The sequence below is a fragment of the Callospermophilus lateralis genome, chromosome 15 (genome assembly GCF_048772815.1).
Source record: "Callospermophilus lateralis isolate mCalLat2 chromosome 15, mCalLat2.hap1, whole genome shotgun sequence".
Taxonomy (NCBI): Eukaryota; Metazoa; Chordata; class Mammalia; order Rodentia; family Sciuridae; genus Callospermophilus; species Callospermophilus lateralis.
In genome coordinates, this window is record NC_135319.1 from 45,493,265 (window position 1) to 45,520,221 (window position 26,957).

The 26,957-nt window shown below is 43.2% G+C and overlaps 1 protein-coding gene across 2 annotated transcripts; it reads left to right on the forward strand.

Annotated features, from left to right (window-relative positions):
* Positions 1 to 117: 117 nt before the first annotated feature.
* Sec24c (SEC24 homolog C, COPII component) lies at positions 118 to 26,853 on the forward strand. Of its 2 annotated transcripts, XM_076835126.1 has the most exons (24): positions 118 to 201; positions 1,999 to 2,198; positions 5,746 to 5,881; positions 14,196 to 14,368; positions 14,589 to 14,960; positions 15,500 to 15,636; positions 17,045 to 17,113; positions 18,408 to 18,519; positions 18,744 to 18,871; positions 20,016 to 20,154; positions 20,366 to 20,481; positions 20,649 to 20,773; positions 20,916 to 21,107; positions 21,298 to 21,391; positions 21,618 to 21,734; positions 22,351 to 22,521; positions 23,031 to 23,127; positions 23,229 to 23,374; positions 23,561 to 23,699; positions 23,848 to 23,966; positions 24,064 to 24,243; positions 24,767 to 24,958; positions 25,192 to 25,281; positions 25,615 to 26,853. In XM_076835126.1, exons 2-24 carry the CDS (start codon positions 2,027 to 2,029, stop codon positions 25,753 to 25,755), a joined length of 3,357 nt encoding a protein of 1,118 aa, XP_076691241.1. In that variant the 5' UTR covers positions 118 to 201; positions 1,999 to 2,026; the 3' UTR covers positions 25,756 to 26,853. The 2 variants fall into 2 exon arrangements, with proteins under 2 accessions (XP_076691241.1, XP_076691242.1); XM_076835127.1 differs by lacking the exon at positions 17,045 to 17,113.
* The last annotated feature ends 104 nt before the right edge of the window (positions 26,854 to 26,957 follow it).

Genomic DNA, 26,957 nt, shown 5'->3' on the forward strand with positions numbered 1-26,957 from the left:
ACAGAGAAAAGAAGAGCGCGCGCGCGGCATCCGGGTTCCTAAATGCACGCCTAATGCCGACGTGGCAGAAGGAGTGGTTCAGCCCTGGAGCGTGGGGGAGGGACTTCCGGGGGCGAAAACGACGCCCCCCCCCTCGGAACCGGAAGTGGAGCCTGGGAGCCTTGACGTTAGGAACGAAGTCGAACCTGGATCTGGAGCCGGGTGAGGAGTGGCATCTGGAGGTTCGGTGGTGGGTAGGAATGCAGAGGAGAAACAGGGGTATTACTGGCCAGATTGGGGTCCCGTTTTAGAAGGAAGGGAGGAGTCTGGGGACGGGGCCTAAGAAGAGACCTTTACCTCACGCATCCAAGACCCAGGATCGGTCCTAGACCCTGCCTTAGCTTCCCGGCCCAGAATCTCCCTCCAGCTTGCTGCTCCCAACTTGTCGAAGGGTGCTGGATGCTCGGACTCTAATGCTTAATGGACAAGACTTCTCACTGTGGCTTGAGAAGCTGCCTTGGCTTCACAATCTTGATCCTTGGCGCCCCCCAGCCTCCCAGTTCGACTACTTTCAGAGTTCTAGGAAGCTTGCCCCGCCCCCTTGGGTTGTCACCCTCCACTGTCCACCTTGTATGGAGTCGAGACTGGGGGTTGACTTCAAGTTTCTGAGTGTGTTTGAGGAGATTGTTTTCTGGAGAACAAGCTTCATTCCTCCCGACTTCCTCCTGACTTTAGGAAGACAAAAGGAGGGGGACACCTCTCAAGTTTAGTGTCAGTGACCTGTGCAAGGTTTCAGATTTGGAAGACCAGCTCCCAAAATGGCTTTGAATTTAGAATTCTAGTTCAGGAGCAGCTCAACTTTTCTGAAGTCAAGATGGCCTTCTCTAGCAAAGGGGAGAGGCCTATTGTTCCACTGAGATACCTGTGAGGTCCCCTGCCTCCTGGGCCCCTTCTGCCTATAATTAGAAAGATAAGGCTGTTCAGAGTAGATATGATCAAATAGTCCTTTTCTTGGGAGGATACTTGAAAGACCCTTTAATTCATTCCTCTGCTGGGCAAGATTGTAGTAATTTTGATAGTGGCTTATATTCATAACAAGCACATAAGGAGAGCAGAAACAGGAGAGTTGGAGAAGTGCATTGGGATTTATGATACTTATAGTCCTCTGCTTGATATTTTTATGAAATCTTACATTGCCACCAATCCTTGAACTGTTTCTTTTGATTATGTGAAGATGTTCTTGTGCCTGAATGAACTCAGTTCTAATCTGTTACTTGCTAAAGAGTTTTCAGGTGTTCTTTACATTTGGTGATTTTAATACTTTAGTTCCAACGTCCATGTGCTGTTTTAGTGGAAAATCTGGGGTTGGAGTAGCATTTGGATTATTGCAGATTAGCCAAAGAATGTTATTGCTCTTAAATCAGTTACTCTAAAAGTTTGTCTTTTGAGGGGGAGGGATTTTAGATGGTATGTTTTACTGTAAGCCCCAGGGTTAGATTAAAAATGACTAGTACATTTGCCTCCCATGCTCAAGGCCCTGGTTTCAATCCCCAACACCCTCCTCACACACACACACTAGCATATTAGAGGGTGTCAGTATTTGTTGAATGAATTGATGAGGTGATGCTGGAAAGATGAATGGAAAGTGGAAACATTGTTTCATTTACTTGTAACATTATGTTAGTTCATCAGCTAAAGGACTCCTTGTATGATTAGACACCAGAAATCATCCACTGGGGAATGGAGGCTGCTGTTCCATTCTGATGGGTCTGCCTGAACTTGAAATGTATATCTTTTTGGCATTGAGGAAGCATGGGGTTCAAAGTAACAATCCTTGCTTTGAGGAGAAACTGGGTATTGGCTAGGAAGAAAATGACAGATCCTGTGTTAGTGTGGGAATGATTAAGCTGATCTCTGCCAGATAGGTCAATCTCTTTTTATCTCTGCTTCCTACCCTGAATAGTTGCTCTTTCTTTCAAGAGTTTGTTTTGACTAATTTATCTTTTGTCTCTCAAATAGGTGAGTCCAAGTCGGGGATGCTTTCATAATGAATGTGAACCAGTCAGCTGCACCTGTGCCGCCATTTGGGCAGCCCCAGCCCATCTATCCAGGGTATCATCAGTCTAATTATGGTGGGCAACCAGGGACCACAGCGCCCCCCACTTCCTATGGAGCCTATAATGGCCCGGTGCCAGGTTATCAGCAAACTCTTCCCCAAGGTATGTTTCCAAGTTTCTTTGAGTTAAGGAGGGGAATCAGCAGCTTCAGGTTGGGTTGTATTGCTCTACAAAGCTGCCTAAGGAGTTTGGGTGATGGAACATGAAACTGGCTTCCTGAAACTGAAAGCAGTCTATCTTCCCTGTTTTTAGATGGGTGACTGTTTCCACCTTCAGACATCTAGTGGGAGTACATCTTCCAGGTTCAATGGTAGCTCACTTCCTTTATGGCCTCCTTTGGTTGCATTGTAAGAGCTAAAGGGAGATGTGTTCAGTAGGACAATGCCTGTAATCCCAACAACTCAGGAGGATGAAACAGGAGGATCATCAATTTGAGGCCAGTCTGGGCAACTTAGTAAGACTGTCCCAAAAGGAAATAAAAAGGACAAAGGATATAGCTCAGAGGTAGAGTGCTTGATAGCATGTGTGAGGCTCTGAGTTCAATCCCCGGTACCAAAAACAAAACAAAACAAAAAAAAACTAAGGTCATAGATCTTCCAGATCATGTTGACTTAAAACTCCCTAAAATCACTACTTCCTCATATTCATCTATATATATAGAGAGAGCAAGAGGGCAAATGTCTTTTGTTGGTCTGATGATTCTGTTTATAAATGACTCTGGCTCAAGTCTGTGTATAAATGATTCTAGGATGAAAAGTGTAGTATTTTTGCGCCTAATTTTTGGTGCAGGAACTATCTTTCTTCTAATGCCATTCCTTTTTCTTGGCTTGAGTTTCCTCCATTTCTTAGATATTCTGTAACATTAGGAAAATAAGACAAATTTGGTCCTGCATTAGATTCAGTGTTTGTTTTGAAGTGCTGTGGATCAAACCCAGGACCTTGAGTATACTAAGCTCATGCTCTACCACTGAGATATGTTCCCAACCCCAAAAACTTGATTTTTATATTACTTTTACTTTTTTAATTTTAATTTTATTTTATATTACTTTTTCAAGAACTGTATGTACTTTACAGATTATCCAGAAGGCCTTTTGGAAGGTAGATCTCTGATTAGGCTACTGAGGACTTAAGATATGCCAAAATATTTATTTGTTTACTTTTTGTAACCAGGGATTTGGTACCCAGGGATGCTTAACCACTGAGCCATCTCTCCATCCCTTTCCTCCCCTCCCCTTTTTGGGTAGGGTGCTGGGGATTGAACTTAGGGGCATTCAACCACAGAGCCAGCCCTATTTTTTTGTATTTTATTTAGATACAGGGTCTCACTGAGTTTCTCCAGCCTCCTTTTTAAATTTTATTTTGGCACAGGTTCTTGCTAAGTGCTTAGGGTCTCATACTAAGTTGCTGAGGCTGGCCATGAACTTATGATCCTCCTGCTTCAGCCTACTGAGTTCCTGGGATTACAGGTGTGTAACATCATGGCTGGCCCTATTTATTCTTTTTGAGGAAGTAAATTCCATGAAGGTATATGGAAAAACAACAAGGCATCATGGAGGCATAGGTAAGATTTGGAAAATAAATGAAGTATTACCATTTTAATCATACTTTGAAAAAGAATCTAAAGTAGTAAAATTAGGGGCTGGGGATGTGGCTCAAGTGGTAGCGCGCTCGCCTGGCATGCGTGCGGCCCGGGTTCGATCCTCAGCACCACATACAAACAAAGATGTGTCCGCCAAGTACTAAAAAATAAATATTAAAAAAAAAAAAAAAAACATAAAAAAAAAAAAAAATTAGATGTCAATTTTTTCTCGGGGGGCAGTACTAGGAATTGATCCCAGGGGTGCTTTACTACTGAGCTATATGTCCAGCCCTTTTTAAAATTTGTTATTTTGAGACAGGGTCTTACTAAAGTTGCCCAGGTTGATCTCCAAATTCTGATTCTTTTACATCAGGCTTCTGAGTTGCTGAGGGTATAGGTGTGCACCACCACACACAGCTATGTCCCAGTTATTTAGAAGAGCCTTATTCTTGGTTGGGACTTTGACTGGACAGAGTCTCCCTTTGCTCTTGACTTATCAACATGAAGTTTGGCTTTCTTCCAAGAGATAGCTTTGTTATTGAAAGGAAAATTTAACTAGTTCTGTTCTGGTTAGTGAGCAAGTTCCATTAATCAGTTAAACCTATAGGCTGGTTCTATAATGTCTAATCTTTACCCAGGGCAAAGCCAAAGGAGAAATAAATTGTTTGACCAGGGGTCAGCAACTTTTCAGAAGTGGTTTGCCAAGTAACTGATCCCTGTTTCTGCATTTCATATTGGAAGGATGGCTAGGGTAGTAGAAGTAGTTTTGATAGCAGCTCCGATGGAAGGATGGAGTTCAGCTTTTGTGAGGACATAGGTGACAGCAGTAATGGGAGGAGAGGCCAACTCTCCTGACTAAACCCTTGGGCAGGAGCAAGGTCTCTGACCTGTGAAAACAGTCCTGAACCTTGTGCTGTTGGAAGTTTCTACACTAAGAAGTGGATGAAAAGGATATAATTAGGAAAAGTAAAATGTATGAAGAAGAGGGTGATAGAATGGTCTTCCTAAAAGGTGCCTTCCTTGGGGCAAGGATATACATCAGATATCAGTGGTAGAACATTTGCGTAGTATGGATTAGGGCCCTGGGTTCCATCTCCAGCACTGAAAAAAAAAAAAAAAGGAAAAACAAAAAGGTTCCTTTTAATTTTTTTTTTTTTAGTTTGTTCTACTTAGTTGTACATGAATGCATTTCAATTCATTGTACACCAAAAAAGATGCTTTTCTTTACAGCCTAATTAAGTATATTATTTGGTTATCTTCTGTACCACCTTTTTGATATATGCTCTAACTTTCGAGTTCTAGAGTAAGATCTTTTTCAAAAACTTTTTGTCTAGGGTAAGAACATTAGGCTTGGGTGCGGTGGTACCTGCCTGTATTCCCAGCAACTCTGGAGGCTAAGCAGGAGGAGTGTAAGTTCAAAGCAAGCCTCAGCAACTTAGTGAGGCCCTAAGCAACTTATTGAGAACCTGTCTCAAAATAAAAAATAAAAACAGCTGGGGATGTGGTTTAATGGTTAAGTGCTCTTGGGTTTAATCCCTAGTACCAAAAAAGAACATTATGCTGTCTTGGGTTTAGTGGGTAAGTGTAGTGATCATAGGAAGGCCCTACATTTTTTTGGCTCTGGCTGCAGCTTCACCCTAGTTTATCTGTCTGGCAGAGTACAAGCTTTCTATTGGGCATCCATGTTCAGAATACTGCTGTAGCTGGAGTTTCATGTTTTTGGTTTGTTTGGTGGTACTGGGGATTCAACTGGGGATTCAACCTAGGGTTGCTCTACCACTGAGCTAGGTCCCTAGTCCTTCTTATTTTTTGTTTTGAAACAATGTTGCTAAGTTATGGAGGCTGGCCTCAAACTTGCAAACCTCCTGCCTCAGCCTCCTGAATATCTGGGATTATAGGTGTGTGCCATGAGACTGGTTTGGAGTTGCATATTGATGGTGTCCTTTACACTGTGCATTTGTGGTATTAGATCAGTGAAGGTCTGAGATTTGATTCTTACTTTGCATTCCTAGCTCAGGGAGGGGGAGAAAGTTATTTCCCAATCACTTATTTTCTGTCCTTTACATTCAGGTGTGTCAAGAGCCCCACCCTCCTCAGGGGCACCTCCAGTCTCTACAGCACAGGCCCCATGTGGCCAGACTGCATATGGCCAGTTTGGCCAAGGTGATGTACAGAATGGTCCAAGCTCCACTGTTCAGATGCAAAGGTATGTATATGGGTTAACATAAAATTGGTTTGATGAAAGTGGACAGGTTAGGAATATATGAGGATCTATTTCTTTCCTTTTTTCTTTTGCCTTTCTCATAGATCCCTTTTTACCTTTCTCATATATCTCTTTATTTCTTCCCTCTACCCTGTTGTATTTTGTTATTTCAGATCACAGGTGTTGTTGATGTCCAACCCTGTGTATTATTGAATAATTCTTTTGCACATTCTTTTGCACATTTTTCTTTTCTGTGAACATAAGTCTCCTCCCCATCCCCACTGGTGATTGGAACTGGGCACTCTACTACTGAACTACATCCCTATCCCCCCCTTTTTTTTTTAATAGTAATTTTTTTGGTAATTATAGATGTCTTTATTTATTTTTTTATGTGGTGCTAAGGATCGAACCCAGTGCCTCACATGTGCTAGGCAAGTGCTGAGTGACAGCCCTAACCCCACCATCTCTTTTTATTTTTTACTTTGAGTTAGGCTCTCACTAAGTTGCTTAGGGCACCACTAAGTTGCTGAGGCTAACCTGGAATTTGTGATCCTCCTGCCTCAGTTTCCCAACTTTCGGGGATTATAGGCATGTGTCACTGTGCCCAACTCAGAATATCCATTTTTAGCATTGAACATAAACATGGATAAGGCAAACAAATGGGATACATAGATGATAACAGGTGACAAATATACTTAAAGATATAAAATAGGGGGAGGTGGGGATATAGAGGGTGACTCATGAGGAGGTGGGGATATAGAGGGTAACTCATGAGGAGGTGGGAACTTTTTTTTTTTTTTTTTTGTACTGGGGATTGAACCCAGGGGTGCTTAGCCCCAGCCCTTTTTAAAACTTTTTTTATTTTGAGACAGGGTCTTGCTAAGTTGCTTAGGACCTTACTAAATTGCTGAGGCTGCCTTTGAACTTGTGTTTCTCCTGCCTCAACCTTCCAAGCTGCTGGAATTATAGGCATGTAACACCAGGCTGGGCTGGTAATTGTTTTAAATATGCTGGTCAAACTGGGTGTGATGGCTCATGCCTGTAATCTCAGTGATTCGGGAGGCTGAGGCAGGAGTATCACAAGTTTGAGGCTAGCTTCAGCAATTTAGTGAGGCTGTAAGCAATCTAGCAAGGCCCTGTCTAAAAATAAAAATTTTAAAAAGGGCTGGGGATGTAGCTCAGTGGTAAAGCACCTCTGGGATCAATCCCCAGTTTAAAAAAAAAAAAAAAAATTCTGGTCAAAAGAAAGATTCTCCGAACTAATTTGAGATTTCAGCAAAGTGATGAAATTCTGGGGGAAGAGTTTCTTAGAGGAAAAACCAAGTGCAAAGGCTTTGAGGTAGAAGTTAATATGGTGGTAGAAGAGCAAGAAAGATAAATGTGTGGTAGAGCCCTTGTCTAGCCTACACAATGCCCTGGCTTTGAACCCCAGCACTACAGAAACTAAACAACAAAACAAAATATAATGAGAGGGGAGCTGGGGATGTAGCTCAGTGGTAGAGCACTTGTCTAGTATGGTCAAGGCCTGGGTTCGATTCTCAGTACTGCCAAAAAAAAAAAAAAAGGAGAAAGAATAGTAGTGAGGTAGGAGATAAGCCAGGAGAGTGTGGTATCCTGAAACCAATTAGAGAGAATATTTCCAGAAGGCATTAGAAGAATTAGCTTTGTCGATTACTGCTGAAAGATAAGATGAGAGCTGAGAATTGAATGTTGTGATTTGGCAAGGTTAGTATCATTGGTAAGTGTGGTTTCAGCAAAGAGCTGAAGAAAACTGCCTAGTTGAAGGGGGTCAAAAAGTTTCAACTAGCAGTAGATTACTATAACCTGAAAACCCTTTTACTAGTCATCTTAGAAAGGAGAAAAAAAAATAGAAACAAAAAAATTTTATTTTGAGGGGTGCGGAGGTGTATACCTGTAATCCCAGGGTTTCCAAAGGCTGAGGCAGGATTCCAAATTTGAGGCCAGCCTGGAGAACTTGACAAGACCATGTCTCAAAATCAAACCAAACAACAACAACCAGCGGGGCGGGGGGTCGGGTGGGGGGAGAGGCGCAAAAGAAAAAGGGTTGGGGGGAGAGAGACACACACACTCACACACACACACACACACACACACAAAAGAAAAGAAAAAGGGTTGGGGATATAGCATAGAGTAGTTGTAGAGAACTCCTGAGTTCAATCCTCAGTTCTGAAAAACAATTTTTTCAAGTTAATAGATCGGTTTTTAGAAAGTGAAATACTCAAGTTCCAGAAACCAAGTGAAGACTGAATATCAAAGTAACTTGAGTAAAAAATATGATTTTGAAAATCCAGAGATTTAAATTTAAGCAGGTGCTGGGGATGAGAGAAGAATTCTAGGACTTTCCTGAAAGTCCTAGAATTGATACCTTGGAATTGATACCTTGCTTAGGTAGTTTGTGTTTGGATTATACCTTCCAAGAACAGTTAGATTAGGAAAAAAGTTTGTACACTGGCAGAAGATAATAGGAAGCCCTGTTTTTCTTAAGTTGGTATTTGATGAGTAGGGGAAGAAAAGTCTTGGGACTGCAATTGGACATGAAGGAACATTTGGGGATAATAAAAATGTTCTAAAATTGGATTCTGTTTGGTCATTGTGTAACTACAAATTTACTAAAAATCATTGAATTGAACATTTAAAGGTATGGAAATTATGCCCTAGTAGTTTGTTTAAAATTTTGATCTTGGGTAGTAATATTGATGAAGTACCTTCCAGAAGCTAAAGCAAAGCAATCATACTTCCTCAACCCAGGCCATAAGGACTTCTCAGAGGAGGAAAAGCAATTGATTAGAGTTAGTAGAAAGTAATAGGGTCAGCAGATAGAATAATACCTTGTAAACATTAAGGGAAAATAGTTGTCAACTTTGAATTACGTATCTCATTAAGAGAAGGCAGGTAAAGATATTTTCAGACTGAGTTGACAATGTCATAGACTTGGTTGAAAAACTATTAGGAGCCATGTGTGGTAGTGTCCATCTGTGATCCCAGTGACTGGGGAGGCTGAGGCTGGGGGATTGCAAGTTTGAGGACAGCCTCAGAAACTTGGTGAGACCCTATCTCAAAATAAAAATAAAATGGGGTTGGGGATGGGATGTGGCTCAGTAGTTAAATGCACCTGGGTTCCATTCTCAGTACCAAAAAAAATCAATCAATCAACTATAGAGAAGAGACTTAGAATAAAAAGAAAAATAAACCTAGAAAGAAGGCTCTTTAAAGAGAAAAAAGAAGTTGAAGAAATACAGATGGAGCATAGATGAATTCTTTTGTAATGCTTAGCTAAAAGGGGAGCAAAACTTTAAGGGGATGTGATATTATTTGGTTGGATTTTTTGAATAGTTTTATTGACATATAATTCACATACCATGCAGTTCACCTATTTGAAGTGTAAAAGTTCAATGAGGTCTTTTTAAAAAATATTTATTTATTTTTGTAGTTTTAGATGGACACAATATCTTTATTTTATTTTTATGTGGTGCTGAGGATTGAACCCATTGCCTCACGCACGCCAGGCGAGCGCACTACCACTTGAGCCACAACCCGAGCCCCATCAATGAGTTTTAATATATTGCAATTAATTTTCATTAAAGTTAGTTTTAGGACATTTCTACCATCTCAAGAATAAACATCATAGCTGGGCACGGTGGCACACACCTGTAATCCCAGCAGCTTGTGAGGCTGAGGCAGGAGGATCTCAAGTTCAAAGCCAACCTCAGCAAAAATGAGGCACCAAGCAACTCAGTGAGACCCTGTCTCTAAATAAACAAACAAACAAAACAAACAAAATAGGGCTGGGGATGTGGCTCAGTGGTTGAGTGCCCCTGAGTTCAATTCCCGTACCCTCCTTCCCCGCAAAAAAAGAAGAAACATCATATTATTTTTTAAAAACATTTTTATTTATTTTTTTTTAGTTGCAGGTGGACACAATACCTGCATTATTTATTTATTTTTATGTGGTGCTGAGGATTGAACCTAGTGCCTTCCTTGCACATGCTAGGCGAGCGCTCGTCCTCTGAGCCACAACCCCACCCCCGAAATTTCATATTCTTTAGGGTATCTAGCTACTCCTATTTATTCCTCCATTCTCCCATGCCTCCAGTCCTAAGCAACTGATGTTTTACTTTCTATCTCCATAGATTCCGGATTCTGGATTTAATAGGAATAAAATTATATATGATGTGATTTTTTTCTTCTTTTTTTGGGTATCGGGGATTGAACTCAGGCACTCGACCACTGAGCCACGTCCCCAGCCCTATTTTGTGTTTTATTTAGAGACAGGGTCTCACTGAATTGCTTAGTGCCTCGCTTTTGCTGAGGCTGGCTTTGAACTCATGATCCTTCTGCTTCAGCCTCACAAACCACTGGGATTACAGGCTGTGCCACTCTGCCTGGCTCTGTGACTTGATTCACTTAGTATAGTGTTTTTCTTCTTTGTGGTACTGGGGATTTAACTCTGGGGTGCTTTACCACTGAATTACACCACCAGTCCTTTTTTATTTTTTATTTTGAGACAGGTCTCACTTTTAGGGCCCCACTACATTGCTAAATTGCTGGGATTATGGATGTGCCCCAGCTTGTTTTCTTTGAGCAGGGTCTGGCTAAGATTGAACCTGTGACCTTGTACATGCCAGGCAGGCACACTACCACTGAGCTATACCTCTAGCAGAGTTGGTTATTTTTCTGAGATGTTGGTATGTTTGTAGTGATGAGAATAATCGGAGAGGGAGAGGTTGAGGGAAAAGTGCATTGGAAAGGCAAGTGAGGAAAGGAAAAAGACATTTACGTATAATATACACATAGCTTGGGGGCTAGGGGGATAGCTCAGTTGGTAGAGTGCTTGCCTCACATGCACAAGGCTCTGGGTTCAATCCCCAGCACCACACACACACAAAAAAAAAGAGTATATACATACACACAAACACACACGAGCACACACAGCTTGGGCTATACCTCGGAGGCAGGGTGGTTGTCTAACATGCGGAGGCCCTAGGTTCTATCTCTACCGCTGCCCTCCCTCAACCCAAAAAGTATCTACAATTTATAAAGAACTCCTACTAATCAGAAAGAAAAAGATAATCCAGTTGAAAAAAAGTAAAGGATGCTGGGGCACAGTGGCACATGATTAATCCCAGGGATTCTGAAAGCTAAGGCAGAAGGATTACAAATCCAAGGCCAACCTGGGCAATTTAGTAATACCCTCTTTCAAAATTAAAAGAGAAATGAAATTATAGCTCAGTGCACTTGCCTAGCATGATGAAGGCCCTGGATTTAATGCCCAGTACCACACACACACAAAAAAAAAAAGAAAGAAAGAAAGAAAGAAAAGAAAATCCCTAATATCTATCTATATAAATGCTTAAAGCCAGGCATGGTAGTACACACCTGCAATCCCAGTGGCTCGGGAGGCGGAGGCAGGAGGATTGTGAGTTCAAAGCTAGCCTCAGCAATTTAGCGAGGTGCTAAGCAACTCAGTGAGACCCTGTCTCTAATAAAATACAAAATAGAGCTGGGGATGTGGCTCAGTGGTTGAGTGCCCCTGAGTTCCAATCCTTCTACCCACCCAAAAAATTGCTTAAGGGCTGGGGTTGTTGCTCAGTGGTAAAGCGTTTGCCTCACATTGGTGAGACCCTGGGTTCAATTCTCAGCACCACATAAAATAAATAAATAAATGAAAATAAAGATTTAAAAAAACAAATACTTAAGCAGCCAGGTGTCTGCCTGTAATCCCAGTGGCTTGTTGGGGCTGAGACAGGAGGATAGTGAGTTCAAAGCCAGCCTCAGCAAAAGTGAGTCACTAAGCAACTCAGTGAGATCCTGTCTCTAAATAAAATATAAAATAAGACTGGGGATGTGGCTCAGTGATCGAGCACCCCTGGGTTCAATCCCCGGTATCGGGGAAAAAAAAATGCTTAAGCAAATTGTGGCATATTTATTTAGAGGAATAATATTTAGTCATGAAAGGGAATGAATTATAGCTAAAGGGAACATCATAGATCATTTTCATAAATGTGGTTGAATAAAAGACAGAAAAACCAAAGAATATGTGTTTAATTATTCCATTCACAAAAGCTTAAAAAAAAAAAACCTGATAAAGCACAACTGTACTATTGAGGAATGTACTAAAGGACAGAGGATGATTTTTACAAAGTGATGAAAGTAGTTTCTCCTGGGAGAAGGGCAAGGGTTTACGGAATAGATGCATGTAGGGCTTTTGGATGCTGATGCGTTCTGTTTTTTGACTTGGTTTTTGGTTATATGAGTGGTCATATTATAATTACTCAACTGTACTGGTATGTATTTTGTACTTTTTTTTCTATTTATAGTATATCTCACAATTAAGTTGGGAATCAGGTCTAGTGCTTAGTTCTAGTTTGGCCTGCTTACTTTTACTGTTTTAATTACCTATACACTCTGTATTTCTCATTGTTTTGCCATAATACTATATTAAAGAACCTAGAAGCCAGGCGCGGTGGCACATGCCTGTATTCTCAGTGGCTCGGGAGGCTGAGGCAGGAGGATTGCAAGCTCAAGGGCAGCCTCAGCAAACGTGAGGTGCTAAGCAACTCAGTGAGACCCTGTCTCTAAATAAAATATAAAAAAGGGCTGGGGATGTGGCCCAGTGATTGAGTGCCCCTGAGTTCAATCCTTGGTAACCACCCCTGCACCACCACTGGCAAATAGAAGAACCTTGAGATGCTTTATAAATCAAAGGTATGATTTTGTATTTATTTATTTAGGTACTAGGGATTGAAACTGGGCATGCTTTACCACTGAACTAACCCCAGTTCTTTTTACTTTTTATTTTGAGGTAGGGTCAAAGTTGGCCTTGAACTTGTGATCCTCCTGCCTCACTTTACTGAGTTGCTGAGATTAGAGGCATGGATGATCACACTCATCTATGGTTTGTTTTGTTTTGTTTTGTTTTGTTTGGTGGTGCTGGAGATTGAACCCAGGGCCTTGTGCATTGTGCATGTGAGGCAAGCACTCTACCAACTGAGCTATATACCCAGCCCTGATTTTTTTTAAAAAATATTTTTTAGTTGTAGACAGGCACAATACCTTTATTATTTGTTTATTTATTTGTTTTTTGATTTTTTTTTGTAGGATACAATACCTTTACTTTATTTATTTATGTGGTGCTGAGGATCAAATCTAGTGTCCCCTGCATGCAAGGCAAGCACTCTACCACTGAGCACAACCCCAGCCCTAATACCTTTATTTATTTTTATGGGTGCCGGAGATCGAACCAGTGCCTCATGCATGCTAAGCAAGTGCTCTACCACTGAGCCACAACCCCAGTCCCATCTATGATTTAAAAAATAAAACAAAAAACATTTAAATGTGCTGTCTAGTATCATGCAAGTAACCAACAAGATGTTGCTTGTTAGACCCAGTCGGAAAACTATTCAGTTTATGTCTTTTCTCTAGTCCCTTCCTGGGACAGTTCGCAATTATTCTCTCAATTAGTACAGAATGCCAAACTCAGCTGATCATCTGCTCTGATCTTATGCATTTTTTTTTTTTTTTTTTTTTGGTAATGGGGATTGAACCTAGGATGTCTTATCACAGAACTGCATCTCCATTTTTTTTTTTTTTTTTTTAAAGAGTAAAAGAGTAAGATTTATTTAAGTGAGAAGAAAAGAGACAAAGCTCCCGGATGGCAAGAGGGGGCCCAATAGGGGTTGCCCCAGTCCTTTTTATTTTTTATTTTGAGACAGGGTCTTGCTAAGTTGCTGAGGGTCTCCTAACTTGCTGAGGCTGGCCTCAAACTTGCAATCCTCCTGCCTCAGCCTCCTGAGTTGCTGTAATTACAGGTGTGTACCACAACACCAAATTGATCTTACAGATTTTTCTAATATCTATCCCAGGATGAAAGAATATGTACTAGTTTAAAAGTTGAAAAATAAATTGCATTTGTTTGATTTCACATTTGTTAAGAACTCATATGCATGTGCCTTTCCTTTCAACCTTTTAAGGGTTCAGATTACAAAATTGAGATGGTTTGTTAACAAAGGATTGAGGCAGAGGAGGTGATAATTTAACTAGCAGATTAAATAGTATTTGACCAAAGGGTGCTTAACATGTTTTTGGAATGAACCTAGATAAAATAAGATTTTCACAAATAATCACAATGTAGACAATCAGGAATGTAATTTACTCATAGATATACAAGTATGCCATACAAGAACTCAGGATTAGTGATGCCAGAAAACAGTATAGCTTCCCGAATGGTATGTAGCTCCGGCCAGGTTTAAAGGATAGCACAGCCCACTAGTCACCTCTGTTTTCCTTCTTTTTACAGGCTCCCTGGGTCTCAGCCATTTGGTTCCCCATTGGCCCCTGTGGTCAGCCAGCCAGCTGTGCTTCAGCCCTATGGCCCTCCTCCAACAAGTGCACAGGTGACTGCACAGCTGGCTGGAATGCAGATCAGTGGTGCTATGGCTCCAGCCCCTCCCACTTCGGGGCTGGGCTATGGTAAGTAGCAGTGACCATTGGAGCATTGCTGTCTCCTTTTTAGAGGTATTAGTTTCTGGGAGTATACCTGAATCCCTTTTATTTTCCTTTTATTTTCTATACCTCTGAGCCCCAAAAGATGGGACAGTCATACTTGTGCTTCTTTTGTGGAAAGGGAAGTGATTTACTGAGCAAGGACACAGAAACACTAGCCTCTGACTCAACTTCTTCTTTTTCTCAGGCCCACCAACGTCGCTGGCCTCAGCCTCAGGAAGTTTCCCTAACTCTGGTCCATATGGCTCCTATCCTCAGGGCCAGGCTCCTCCCCTTAGCCAGGCCCAAGGTCATCCAGGGGTCCAGCCTCCCCAACGATCTGCCCCACCACTGGCCTCCAGCTTCACGCCCCCAGCTTCAGGGGTTCCTCGGATGCCTTCTATGACCAGTCCACTCCTGCCTGGACAGGGTTTTGGGGGGCCCCCAGTGAGCCAGCCCAACCATGTATCCTCACCTCCTCCTCAAGCTCTGCCCCCAGGCCCCCAGGTGACTGGGCTCCCAGGACCCCCACCACCTATGCACTCCTCTCAACAGCCAGGCTATCAGCTGCAACAAAATGGTGAGTTTTTCCCAAGGTCTATCAAGGAAGCCAAAGGCCTCAGCTTTTCAGGTGTTTTTTTAGTATTTGTTTTTAAGTGGTGAACTAGATGGATTACTTCAGGGTATCATTACTAGGATGTGAGGTTTATAAGACATTAGTGTTTCTTTTAGTTCAGATAGTGTCATCTTTCTGTGAATGGCTTCCCCAGGGATTAGTGTTTCTTATATTTTTATGTTTATAGAGTCTAGTCTTTTCCCCTGAGTCCTTATGAAGATATAAGAAGGGGATTTTTATTTTTTTATTTTTTTTGTTGTTGGGAATTGAACTAAACCAAGGGGGCACTTTACCACTGAACTATATCCCCAATCCTTTTTATTTTTTATTTTGAGGTAGGGTATTGCTAAATTGTTTAAGGCCTCCATAAATTGCTGTGGTTGGCCTTCAACTTGTGAACCTCCTGCCTCAGCCTTCCAAGTCTCTGGAATTATAGGCATGCACCACTGCACCCAGCAGGGAGGGAATTTTTGAGTTCATTACCCTGTGCTCTTGTCTTTCAGGTTCCTTTGGACCAACCCGGGGCCCTCAGCCCAATTATGGAAGTCCTTACCCTGGAGCACCCACCTTTGGCAGTCAACCTGGGCCTCCTCAACCACTGCCTCCTAAGCGCCTGGATCCTGATGCCATCCCTAGCCCTGTAAGTTGATGCTCATATGGTCCTGTGAAATGGGTTTGTGTCTGCAGATAAGCAGGTTGACCTAGATGACCTTTTGCTTAGCATTTTTTCTTAATTTTTCCATTTCATTCATCTTATTAATAGGCCTAGAACCTAGATATGATTTTTGATTCTTTGAACTCGAACCTGTAGTTCCAGAATTTTTTTTTTTTTTTTTTATAATGGTACTAAAGATTGAACCCAGGGGTGCTACATTTCCAGCCCTTTTTTATTTTGTGACAGGGACTCGATAAGTTGCTGAGCCTGGCCTTGAACTTGTGATCCTCTTGCCTCAGCTTCCAAGTTGCTGGGATTACAGGCATATGCCACTGTGCTTTCTAAGTTCCAGAGATCTTTAAGAGCAGTTTTATTCCATAGCTGCATGGAGAAGGAAGAGAAGCCAAAGTGGAGCTCTGGGTTGAGGGATGAGTTCTATTACTGTTGGGCATACATGGTCATCTTTGCTCTTCTGTGTAGTAGTAGCTGGGTCTTGTCCATATACCTAGTAGGACAGCATTCTTCCTAATGGTTAGAGCAGGTGAGGATTATCTGATATTAGGCGTTCAGAGCAGGAAAACTGCACTGGTTCCTCTCTGCTCCTACTTGGACAGTGTTGTATGAGGAAGCCCACATTATTTATGGTTGATAGGCCTATGCTGTATGTATGGGGAAAAGTGATTTATATTGTAGAAGGACAGTGTGTGTATAAAGTCTCAATGGGGAAGCTGCTTCTCCCGGGAAGAGGGTGAATCTCACCCTTAGAACCATCAGCAGAATCCTCAGGCTTTCCTTATCAGATTCAGGATAGAGGCTGGGGCTGTATTCCCAAGTAGGGTCCACTTTATAGTCTTGTCTGTAACATTGCTATGTCAGTTACCTCACCATGCTTAGCCATTGTCATATTCCATTCTGTTCTCTTCCCTCTTCCTTTGGGGAATCACTATGGTGAGGGAACCTGTTGGCTAAGGGTGACCTGGAAGGATGGAGTAGCTCTCCTATCTTCCCCCTCCTTCACAGTCAGAAAGAGTGTGATTGGATGTGAGGGAGGCTTTTTTCAGAATAAGAAGAGTCCTTAAATAGAAGGTTTACCTTTTGGAGGGAGTATTCCTCATTTTCCTTAAGGTTTCTCCCATTTAGTCCCTCCTTGTAAATCCTTTTTACTTCCTATTTGCATCCTTATCTTCTATATCATAGTTTGAACTACTGCAGTCTCTTTATTGGGCTGGAGAGACTCAGAATTTCAGATCTAGAGGGGGCCTGATTTCAGCAGTCTGATTTGGGCTCCAGTTGTTCACATCTAACTCATCAGGGTTGAGAGAAGTAATATCTGCCTCTTGTTCTTTTGTCTCCCTGTATTCCCCTGCTGCCTTTATTATTAAAACACTAAAAGCAACTCAATGAGCTGCCTCCTCAGCAGAAAACCAGGCACAGAATAGACCCTGATGCCATTCCTAGTCCAGTAAGTGCAGGGGGTGTGTGTGTGTGTGTGTGTCATCCCTGTGTTAGTGCCATCCATGCATGCCTGTGACCTCATCTTCACCTCATCCACCATATCCATCCCTGTTCATACTTTTTCCTTTGCCCTTTTAAATTCTTTCTTTTATAAGCTGAAGGATATGCATGCCTCGAGTCACCACATAAAGAAGAGGTAGCAAGCTGTTAGCAGTACCTTGAGTTTGGGATGGTAGAAGGTCAGGCTTTAAGGGTGAAGCCAGATGGAATGTTAAGCTTGGGTTTTAGTCCTGCTTCTGGCTCTTCCAGGAGCCTGTGTGTGACACGTGATGGAACAGGACAAAGTTAAGCGGTATAATCTTCCATTTTGGGTTTAATTGGTCTACAGCCTGTTGTGAAGAAACATTTGGGTAGGTGGCTATAATATATAGGTTCATCAAATCCCAAACTGGTATTTCTTAGAGGGGAAGGGATTGTTTGTTTGAAATGTGTGGGCCACTTTCTTATCTGGCAAGCCTTTGATTTTGCTATATTTCTAAGCTTTACTTTTTCTGCTGTGGGATAGTTTTATTTGCCCTTTATGTTTTCTGGCTTTATCAAACTCATCTTGAAGTAACTTATCAAAGGTCACCAACCTACACAAGGGTCTGGTTACCAGCTTTGCATATGCATATTTTTCCCCCTTCACTGTATTTGTCAAAATATGGGGGTGAGGCTTGAGCTTTAAGAATTGGATATTTATTCTGTCCTCCCATATACACATTGATGCTTACCTGAAAGGAAGGCAGCATCTGCTTTTTTATCTTACCTGATCATTTCTGGCTGTTTAATTCTCTCCTCACCCTGTCCCTGTTAATTTCATTGACTGTAGAGTCATTCCAGGTAGATTCATTTTTACATGGTTACTGCCATCTGTTTTCCTGCTCTAACTCAACATATCTTGGGGAGGATCAGGGATTGGGGAGGTTTGGTGGGGATGGGAGTAGACTCTAACCATGTTTGATGGTCTGTGATTAGAGCTAGAGTGGGAGGAATAAGAGGGTATTCACTATTGACTGGGGGCCAGGGGCGATTTATCAAGAAGCTCATATTTAATGTGGCCTGCCCAGCATCTTATTGCTGGCTATAGAGTGAAAGATTGGCATTGTGGCATTTGATATGTTATCTAGGAGAGCAGGCCTGTGCATGAGGTGTTCTTGGCAAATCTGCTAATTGCAAATAGCCTGTCTTTTTCCTGGCACTCTGGGACCTGGCACTTCATTTTCTCCTATCACTTCACTCATTTCACTTCTTCCCTGCAGATTCAGGTCATTGAAGATGACAGGAACAACCGGGGTTCAGAGCCATTTGTTACTGGTGTACGGGGCCAGGTGCCACCCTTAGTCACCACCAGCTTCCTGGTAAAAGACCAAGGTGAGAAAGGTGTTAACTCCGCTCTATGGGGGCCTTTTGTCTAAGGTTATCAGTTTGTAGATTTTGTCAGTCTGTAACCAGAGACCAAGTCCTTCTGGTAGGGAAAAAAGCCACCATCAGCTCTAGCATTTGTGGAGGTGATGGGGTGAATTATCATTGGAGAGCTGGTAACTGGAGGGCTCTTGTAATATGACTCATGTGAGACCATCTACCTCCTTCTTTAGGGAATGCAAGTCCCCGATACATCCGTTGTACATCCTATAATATCCCTTGCACATCTGACATGGCAAAGCAGGCTCAAGTGCCCCTGGCAGCTGTCATCAAGCCACTGGCAAGGCTGCCCCCAGAGGAGGTAAGTCAGGGAAGGGGCTAGAATATAATGAAAGGGAAGGAGGGGGAATAAGGCTATTTCCTAGATGTGATTCTGACTGTCATGATAGAATAAATCTTGATCGGACAGGAGGGGCAGTATCTTTAGTAGCTTTCTTTCCCAGGGCTTATTCCTGGAGAGAATGATGGGGATGATAGAAATTGCCATGTGGACCAGGTTTCATGGGAGAAACAAACCATATGAAAATAGGCAGGACCAACTTGTGAGGTGAAGACATCTGGATGAAGGAACCTCTCATTGAATGATCATCACCAGATGATGTGAAATACATAATTCTATTTTTTTCTTTATAGGCTGACCTGTCACCCCAGATATATAAGACAGTATGTAAGAGACAGGTACATTAGGATCCAGTACTCCGTCTTTTACCTGGCTTGGCCCCTGATCTGTGTCACTCAGTACCTGGAACCAGCATGATAAAAAAGAGCTAAACAGCTGAACTTCTAGACCTTATAGATAACTTTATGTTCATTCTTTACTTATCTAACTTTAGAGTTCTCTAGAACTTGGAAACTCAAGATTCAGTTTGTAGTCTATTTCTTTCTTTGTCTTCTTTTGTTTTTCTCTTCTCTTTTTCTGAGTCCCAGTGGAGATGGTTGGACACTGGTCTCTTATCTCTTAAGTGATATCTGCCTGAGACATCAGTAGGTATCAAAATTCTACTCTAGGTGAAAGGAGAGAAGTGTTATAGATACTTAGGAATAGAAGCAAGAGTCAAGATCCCTATGGCAGGAGTGGAAAGGAATGAATATAGGACCAGAAACAATAATCTTGGATATCTTTGGCTTTCTGTGGCAATCCTTGGCTTGTTGTGATTAATTATGCAGTCCTTTTTTTTTTTCAAAAAGAAATTCATTCTGAAATAGGGAATAAGAAGAGGGAACTATGAAATTTAGACTCAGGAACATTTTCCTTTGGTCAGTACCCTCAGTCATTTGTCCTCATTCTTTTCCACTGTACTCCTTCCCCAGGCAAAATATCTGAGCCATGTCCCTTCTCCCTCCAGGTTGTTCCTCCTCATCTGTTGCCTGAACCCACCACACATACATGTCTGAACCCACCATAGCTTCCCTCCATGTCTGAGCCCCTCCCCTTTGCTTCTTAGGCTTCGCCATATGTTGTGGACCATGGGGAATCTGGCCCTTTACGCTGTAATCGCTGTAAAGCATACATGTGCCCCTTCATGCAGTTCATCGAGGGAGGGAGGCGCTTCCAGTGCTGCTTTTGCAGCTGTATCAATGATGGTATGTCCATGGAGGCTGGGATTCAGGGGGAAAGTCTTGATTGCATCTCATTGTTCTGTTTCTAATTAGATAGATGAGAGTCCCTTTTTCAGGAGCTGGGGAAGTAGGGCACATGTTGGGGCATTGGAGTGATATGGGGCAGCTCAGCTAGGGCCAGATGTACTAAGTTTGAGAGTGGACCTTTGAGTAACACACTGCATACTCCCCACAGTTCCCCCCCAGTATTTTCAACATCTGGATCATACCGGCAAACGTGTGGATGCTTATGACCGTCCTGAGCTATCCCTGGGCTCTTATGAATTCTTGGCCACTGTAGATTACTGCAAGGTGAGGGAAGGTAGCAGGGGAGGAGCAATGGGTGGAGGATAATGAGACAGCTCAGAATTGCTGTTATCATTTCCCTTACCCCTTTGTTGTCCCCTTTCATGCCGACTGCTTTCTGGTCAGCTGGCTTCCTTACCATACCCTTCTCTCCCCATATCCTTCCTCTGCAGAATAATAAGTTTCCTAGCCCTCCTGCCTTCATCTTCATGATTGATGTTTCCTACAATGCCATCAGGACTGGTCTTGTGAGGCTTCTCTGTGAGGAGCTCAAGTCACTGTTAGACTACCTACCTAGGTGAGAGTAACGGAGCTAAGGTGCTTCCTTTGGTGAATGGTGGGTTTTGGGGAAGTTGACTGAGCAGATGAATCCGGATCTTAAGAAGTTGTGGATGGTAGAGAAGTTGCCAAATCAGGGTAACAAATATTGCCATCCACAGGGAGGGCGGGGCAGAAGAATCAGCAATCCGCGTTGGCTTTGTCACCTACAATAAGGTGCTCCATTTCTACAATGTGAAGAGTTCTTTGGCCCAGCCACAGATGATGGTTGTATCTGATGTGGCTGACATGTTTGTGCCACTCCTGGATGGCTTCTTGGTCAATGTCAATGAGTCTCGGGCAGTCATCACTAGGTAAGAGCCAGATTGTAGGGGTGAAGAGAGAGTGGGGAAGGCCAGGGAGTTGGGGTCAGTAGGTGGACAGGGACTGTGGCTTCAGGAGTTTCAGAGTCTGGGGGCCAGATGATTCTTAAGAGAAATAAAAACTAAAGCATATGGAATCTGAATAGCAATTTTGGTTATTTCCCATTGCCTATCTCTTTAGCTTATTGGATCAGATTCCAGAAATGTTCGCAGACACAAGAGAGACAGAGACAGTATTTGCCCCAGTTATCCAGGCTGGGATGGAGGCTTTGAAGGTAATTGTTAGAGTTCTTGGTAACCTCCTCTGCCTTGCTTTTTTATTCTTTTCTCTGCCTTACATTCCTCTCACCATCTTTACCCTCTGGGATACAGTCTCCATTTCTTCAGTGATTGGTGACTGTCCAGCAAGTCAACCTTTCTGACATAGTTGGTGCTTAATAAATGATAAGGGAAGGAATAAATGAATAAAAAATGAAAATGTAGTGCTGTCTTCTTTCCTAGGCTGCTGAGTGTGCAGGGAAGCTGTTTCTGTTCCATACATCCTTGCCCATTGCAGAGGCCCCAGGGAAGCTGAAGAATAGAGATGACAGGAAGTTGATCAACACAGACAAGGAAAAGGTGTGGGACTGGAAGGTGGGGGGAAGACTTTTCAGTAGAGGGAAAGGTGATGACTCTTCCCAGTGTCTTTTGTGTGTGTGTGATACTGGAGATTGAACCCAAGGCCTAGCCAACCTGTTTCACTACTTCCACATGTTTCTATCCTGTCCCAGTCCAAAGCCCTCTGTGGACTCTTTTTTTTTTTTTTTTTTTTGGTAGTACTGGGGTTTGAACCTAATGACACTTTACTACTAAGCTACATCTCCATTTTTTATTTTAACACAGGGCTTCTTTAAGTTGAAAAGAACTTGTGATCCTCTTAACTTAGCCTCCCAAGTCGCTAGTATTACAAGCTTGGGCCAATGAGCTGCCTCTTATTTTTGAGACAGGATCTCATTAGGTTGCAAGGCTACCTTGAACTTGTGATCTTTCTGCCTCAGTCTTCCAAGTAGCTGGGATCACAGGCAAGCACCACTGTGCCTGGCTTTGCTTTTTTTTAAACAGAACTTTGTACTACTATTGTAAATTCCTAGGCAATGCTCTGAAGTCTTACAAGTATTTGAGTATCCATATTACATATATTCCCTTAAAGAGGGAAGAGCTGAGAAATTTGAACATTTTTTCTGCTCCTCTCCAGACTCTGTTCCAGCCCCAGACAGGTGCCTATCAGACTCTGGCCAAAGAGTGTGTGGCCCAAGGCTGCTGTGTAGACCTCTTTCTCTTCCCTAACCAGTACGTGGATGTGGCCACGCTCTCTGTTGTGCCCCAGCTCACTGGTGGCTCTGTCTACAAATATGCTTGCTTTCAGGTATGGTGTGGAATTCTGGGTGGCATATGGCAGCAGATCTTAGAATGACTGCTTACATATGGAGTGGCTTCTGAGCCGCTGACTCATTAATAGGAATTGTGTTAGAGAAATGTAAAGAAGGGAGCTCTGCAAGGGCAAGGTTAGGAGCAAGGTCTTTGCTGTCAGTACTGGGTTGATACTCTGGCCTCACCACATAATAGCGCTATTAACACAGGAAAAAATTTATTATCCCTTTTTTTGTTCTTTCATTTCTAAAATGAAAGAACATTTTAATACTTATTAATTAGGATTTATCCACAGAATGAAATAATCATATGTAAAGCACTCTGTGTGGTACCTGGCATGTAGTCAGTGCTTTAAAAGTATCACTATTATCAATATCATTGTTAATCATTTTCACTGTTATTGTTATTATAATTAAGCAGGCTTTCTGGAGTGGAAGGGGTACAGGGAAACTGCAGGGTAAGTTATATGGTTAGTGATATGACTCTGGACCTGGGCGACTGCAGGTGGAGAATGATCAGGAACGGTTCCTGAGTGACCTGCGTCGTGATGTACAGAAGGTTGTTGGCTTTGATGCTGTGATGCGGGTCCGGACAAGCACTGGTCAGTCCTGGTTGAAGAGCAGTTGGGGGGTTAAATCTGAGAGGAAAGCGTGTGGCACCTGTCATACCTTTAGTTGTGACCCTGTCTCTATGTGGCCTCAGGTATCCGTGCTGTAGATTTCTTTGGAGCATTCTACATGAGCAACACAACAGATGTGGAGCTGGCTGGGCTAGATGGGGACAAGACAGTGACTGTGGAGTTCAAGCATGATGATCGGCTTAATGAAGAGAGTGGAGCGCTCCTGCAGGTGGCAAGCGGGAGGCAGGGGCTAGGGAGGAAGTACTAGGTGAGGAGCAGGTAGAGAGATTCAAAGAAGCAGCTGGGGGAGGGTTGGCTTATACCTTTTCTTCTAGTTTAATGATGTAGCAAAGGGACAGTTTTTCAGAGGACTTTTGTGAGGGAGGATGTGAGTTTCCCCTCTTTCTTCCTCTAGTGTGCCCTGCTTTATACCAGTTGTGCAGGGCAGCGTCGGCTCCGCATCCACAACCTGGCCCTGAACTGCTGCACCCTGCTGGCTGATCTGTATCGGAACTGTGAGACTGACACACTTATCAACTACATGGCCAAATTTGGTGAGGATAGGCATAGGGCAGGATGGGATTGGGGCTGAGAGAAAGGCCCAAGATGGTCAACAATTCAACATTCCTGGGTAGGTCTGATGGTGGGAAGGCTCATATGATGTGGCTGACCAGTAACTGCTATTCTCCCTTTTCCACCCAGCATACCGGGGTGTCCTGAACAGCCCTGTGAAGTCTGTGCGTGACACTCTTATCACACAGTGTGCCCAGATCCTAGCCTGTTACAGAAAGAACTGTGCCAGCCCCTCCTCTGCAGGACAGGTGGGGCAAACATGTCAGTGGAGGGGTTTTTGGGACAAAGTTTAACACATAGGAGGAATTTTTCATGATCATTAATTTTATTCCAATAACTCCTCAGTTGATCCTTCCTGAGTGCATGAAGCTACTCCCAGTTTATCTGAACTGTGTGTTGAAGAGTGATGTCCTGCAGCCTGGAGCAGAAGTCACTACAGATGACCGTGCCTATGTCCGACAGCTGGTTACCTCCATGGATGTGGCTGAGACAAATGTCTTCTTCTATCCTCGCCTCCTGCCATTGGTGTGATTGAGGATTGGGGTGTGAGACATGGCACTGAGATAAGGGCCTCGTAGAAGAAGGAATTTTGGGGGGGCTGGGGTTGTGGCTCAGAGGTGGAGCACTTGCCTAACATGCGTGAGGCACTGGGTTCAATCCTTGGCACCACATAAAAATGAAATAAAGAGGGCTGGGGATATAGCTCAGTTGGTAGAGTGCTTGCCTCACATGCACAAGGTCCTGGGTTCAATCCCCCTTGCCACCCAAAAAATTAATTAATTAAAAAAATTTTAAAAAGGATATGTGTCCACCTATAACTAAAAAGAAAATTTTAAAGAAACTAAAAAAAAAAAAGGAGGAGGAATTGTGGGTGGGAGAGTAATAGTATCTCTGTTTGATACTAAGGAATTTGTTTTAAGTACATTTCACACTGAGAATTACAGAGTGAGTGGTGTCTAGGGGCTTTTTGAGTTCTGTGTATATGTGTGAAGAGGGCAGGCATGTCTTATGTTCCTTGGTAAATTTTTGCCCCCTTCCTTTTGTCTAGACAAAATCTCCCATTGAGAGTACCACTGAACCACCAGCAATCCGAGCATCTGAAGAACGTCTAAGCAATGGCGATATATATTTGTTGGAGAATGGGCTCAATCTCTTCCTCTGGGTGGGAGCCAGTGTTCAACAGGGTGTTGTCCAGAGCCTTTTCAACGTCTCTTCCTTCAGTCAAATCACCAGTGGCTTGGTGAGGACAAGGAGTCATGGAGAATATGGGTGTGGAAATACATTTTGTGGTGTGAGTGGGAGCCAATAAAGTTAGTGTGTGGGGCCCCTTGCATAACAGGGAACACTTATGGGGAAAGGAGGGTACTGTCAATCTTTACTCAGGCTCTCAGTTTATGCATAAATCTGTGCTGCCCCCTTCTTGACTGAATTATGAGTACTTCATCACAAGGAGGAATGGCTTTTGTGTTCCAGAGTATTCTGCCAGTTCTGGATAATCCACTGTCCAAGAAGGTTCGAGGCCTCATTGATAGCTTACGGGCACAGAGATCACGGTACATGAAGGTAACACTTCTTTGAAGCCTCTTGTTTTTCAATTTTTTGTGGTACTAGGGATTGCACCTGGGGAGCTCTACTATTGAACTACATCTCTAGCCTGTTTTATGTTTTCTTTTGAGGGTCTCACTAAGTTACTGAGGCTTGCATTGTGAACTTGGAGATCCTCCTGCCTAAGCCTCCCAAGTAGATGGGATTATAGGCATGAACCACCATGCATGGTTAAACCCTAAATTTCTTGTCAAGTCCTCACCTGGAAGTGGGGTGGGGAGTGAGTGAGTGATTAGATCATGAGATTTCTAGGCATGCTTCATTCCCTTTGACCCTGCATTCTGGCCATAGCTTATCGTGGTGAAACAGGAGGATAAGCTGGAGATGCTGTTCAAGCACTTTCTGGTGGAAGACAAGAGCCTGAGCGGGGGAGCATCCTATGTGGACTTTCTCTGTCATATGCACAAGGAGATTCGGCAGCTACTGAGCTAAAAGCAAATGGGTAAACGGCATAGGGTCCCAGGCCAGCTTCCAGAAAGTATCCCAGGATGGCAGAGAAATTGGGACAGTTCCATATCTTATAAGTCATGTAAGCTGACCTCAGTCTCTTTGGGGGGAGGGGGAGATATAAGGAGACACCTTCTTTCTGGGCTTAAGTAATCCTACCACTCTGTCATGTCCTGCTGATGGAAGGTGCCCCTATCCCTTCACTCTATCCTCCTTTTCCTGCTAATCCTGTCGTAATGAATGTAGTTTTTCGTTTTACTGTATATGATTCGGTGTTGGGGGTTTGGAGGCACCCAGACCCTGGTAATATTTTGTCCCTTTGGACCAGCCTCTGAGAGGAGACGGGCAGGCAGGAAGGAGTGGGGATCCCAGGTTACTACAGGGGGCGGCTAATTCAGCTCAGTGTCATCAACTTCCTATATTAGGGATAACACGTACAGATACACAAGAGCTGGGGTACAGACCATAGGTGGTGGAGAGACAAGTGGTTGGTCCTTCTTGGGCCTGGAGGTCAGCAGCCAAATCACAATTATTGAGGGTGGTTGATTAGCTTTCTCTGCTTCCGCTGTTTGTGTTCTCTCCCTTGCAATGACTGGTGATTACTTCATGGATAGAAGCACGTTGTCAGAGATGAATAAGCCTGGGAATTGAGTTGCAAAATATGTTTTCACCTGGGAGAGGTACCAGCCTCCTTTTCAGCTGGAGAGGCCTCAACACTGGATGGTTCTGTAGGGAGCCTGATCATCAACTTGCAATACCTCACAGAGCCAGCCCACATCCCACTCAGCTTCCACTGGCAACGCAGCTTCTTCAAGCCAGGAGTCGTTGGGGAGAGACAGGTGGCTGAAGCCCTGTGCTCTTTCACCAGGACACCACTTGGGCTTTGGGATTGACTGAGTGGCTGACAGTTATCTTCCAACCCCAACTGGCTGGGGCAGGACAAGGGCTAGTATTGAGGGTTAGCCAAGCCTTGTCTGCTCCCAGCCTGGGATGCCCCTGCTCTGGACCTCTCATTTCTCTTCATTGGTTTATTTTTCAATGCATCTTTAATTTGTAAAGAAATAAAATAAGATGTAACCAGTAGCCTCATCTTTACTAGCAATGTCTCTTCTGTTACGCTCCTCCGGAGCTGCGCATGCGCCACGTGCCCCAGTGGCGTAGGACCTCATCTCGCCGTAACTTGCCGC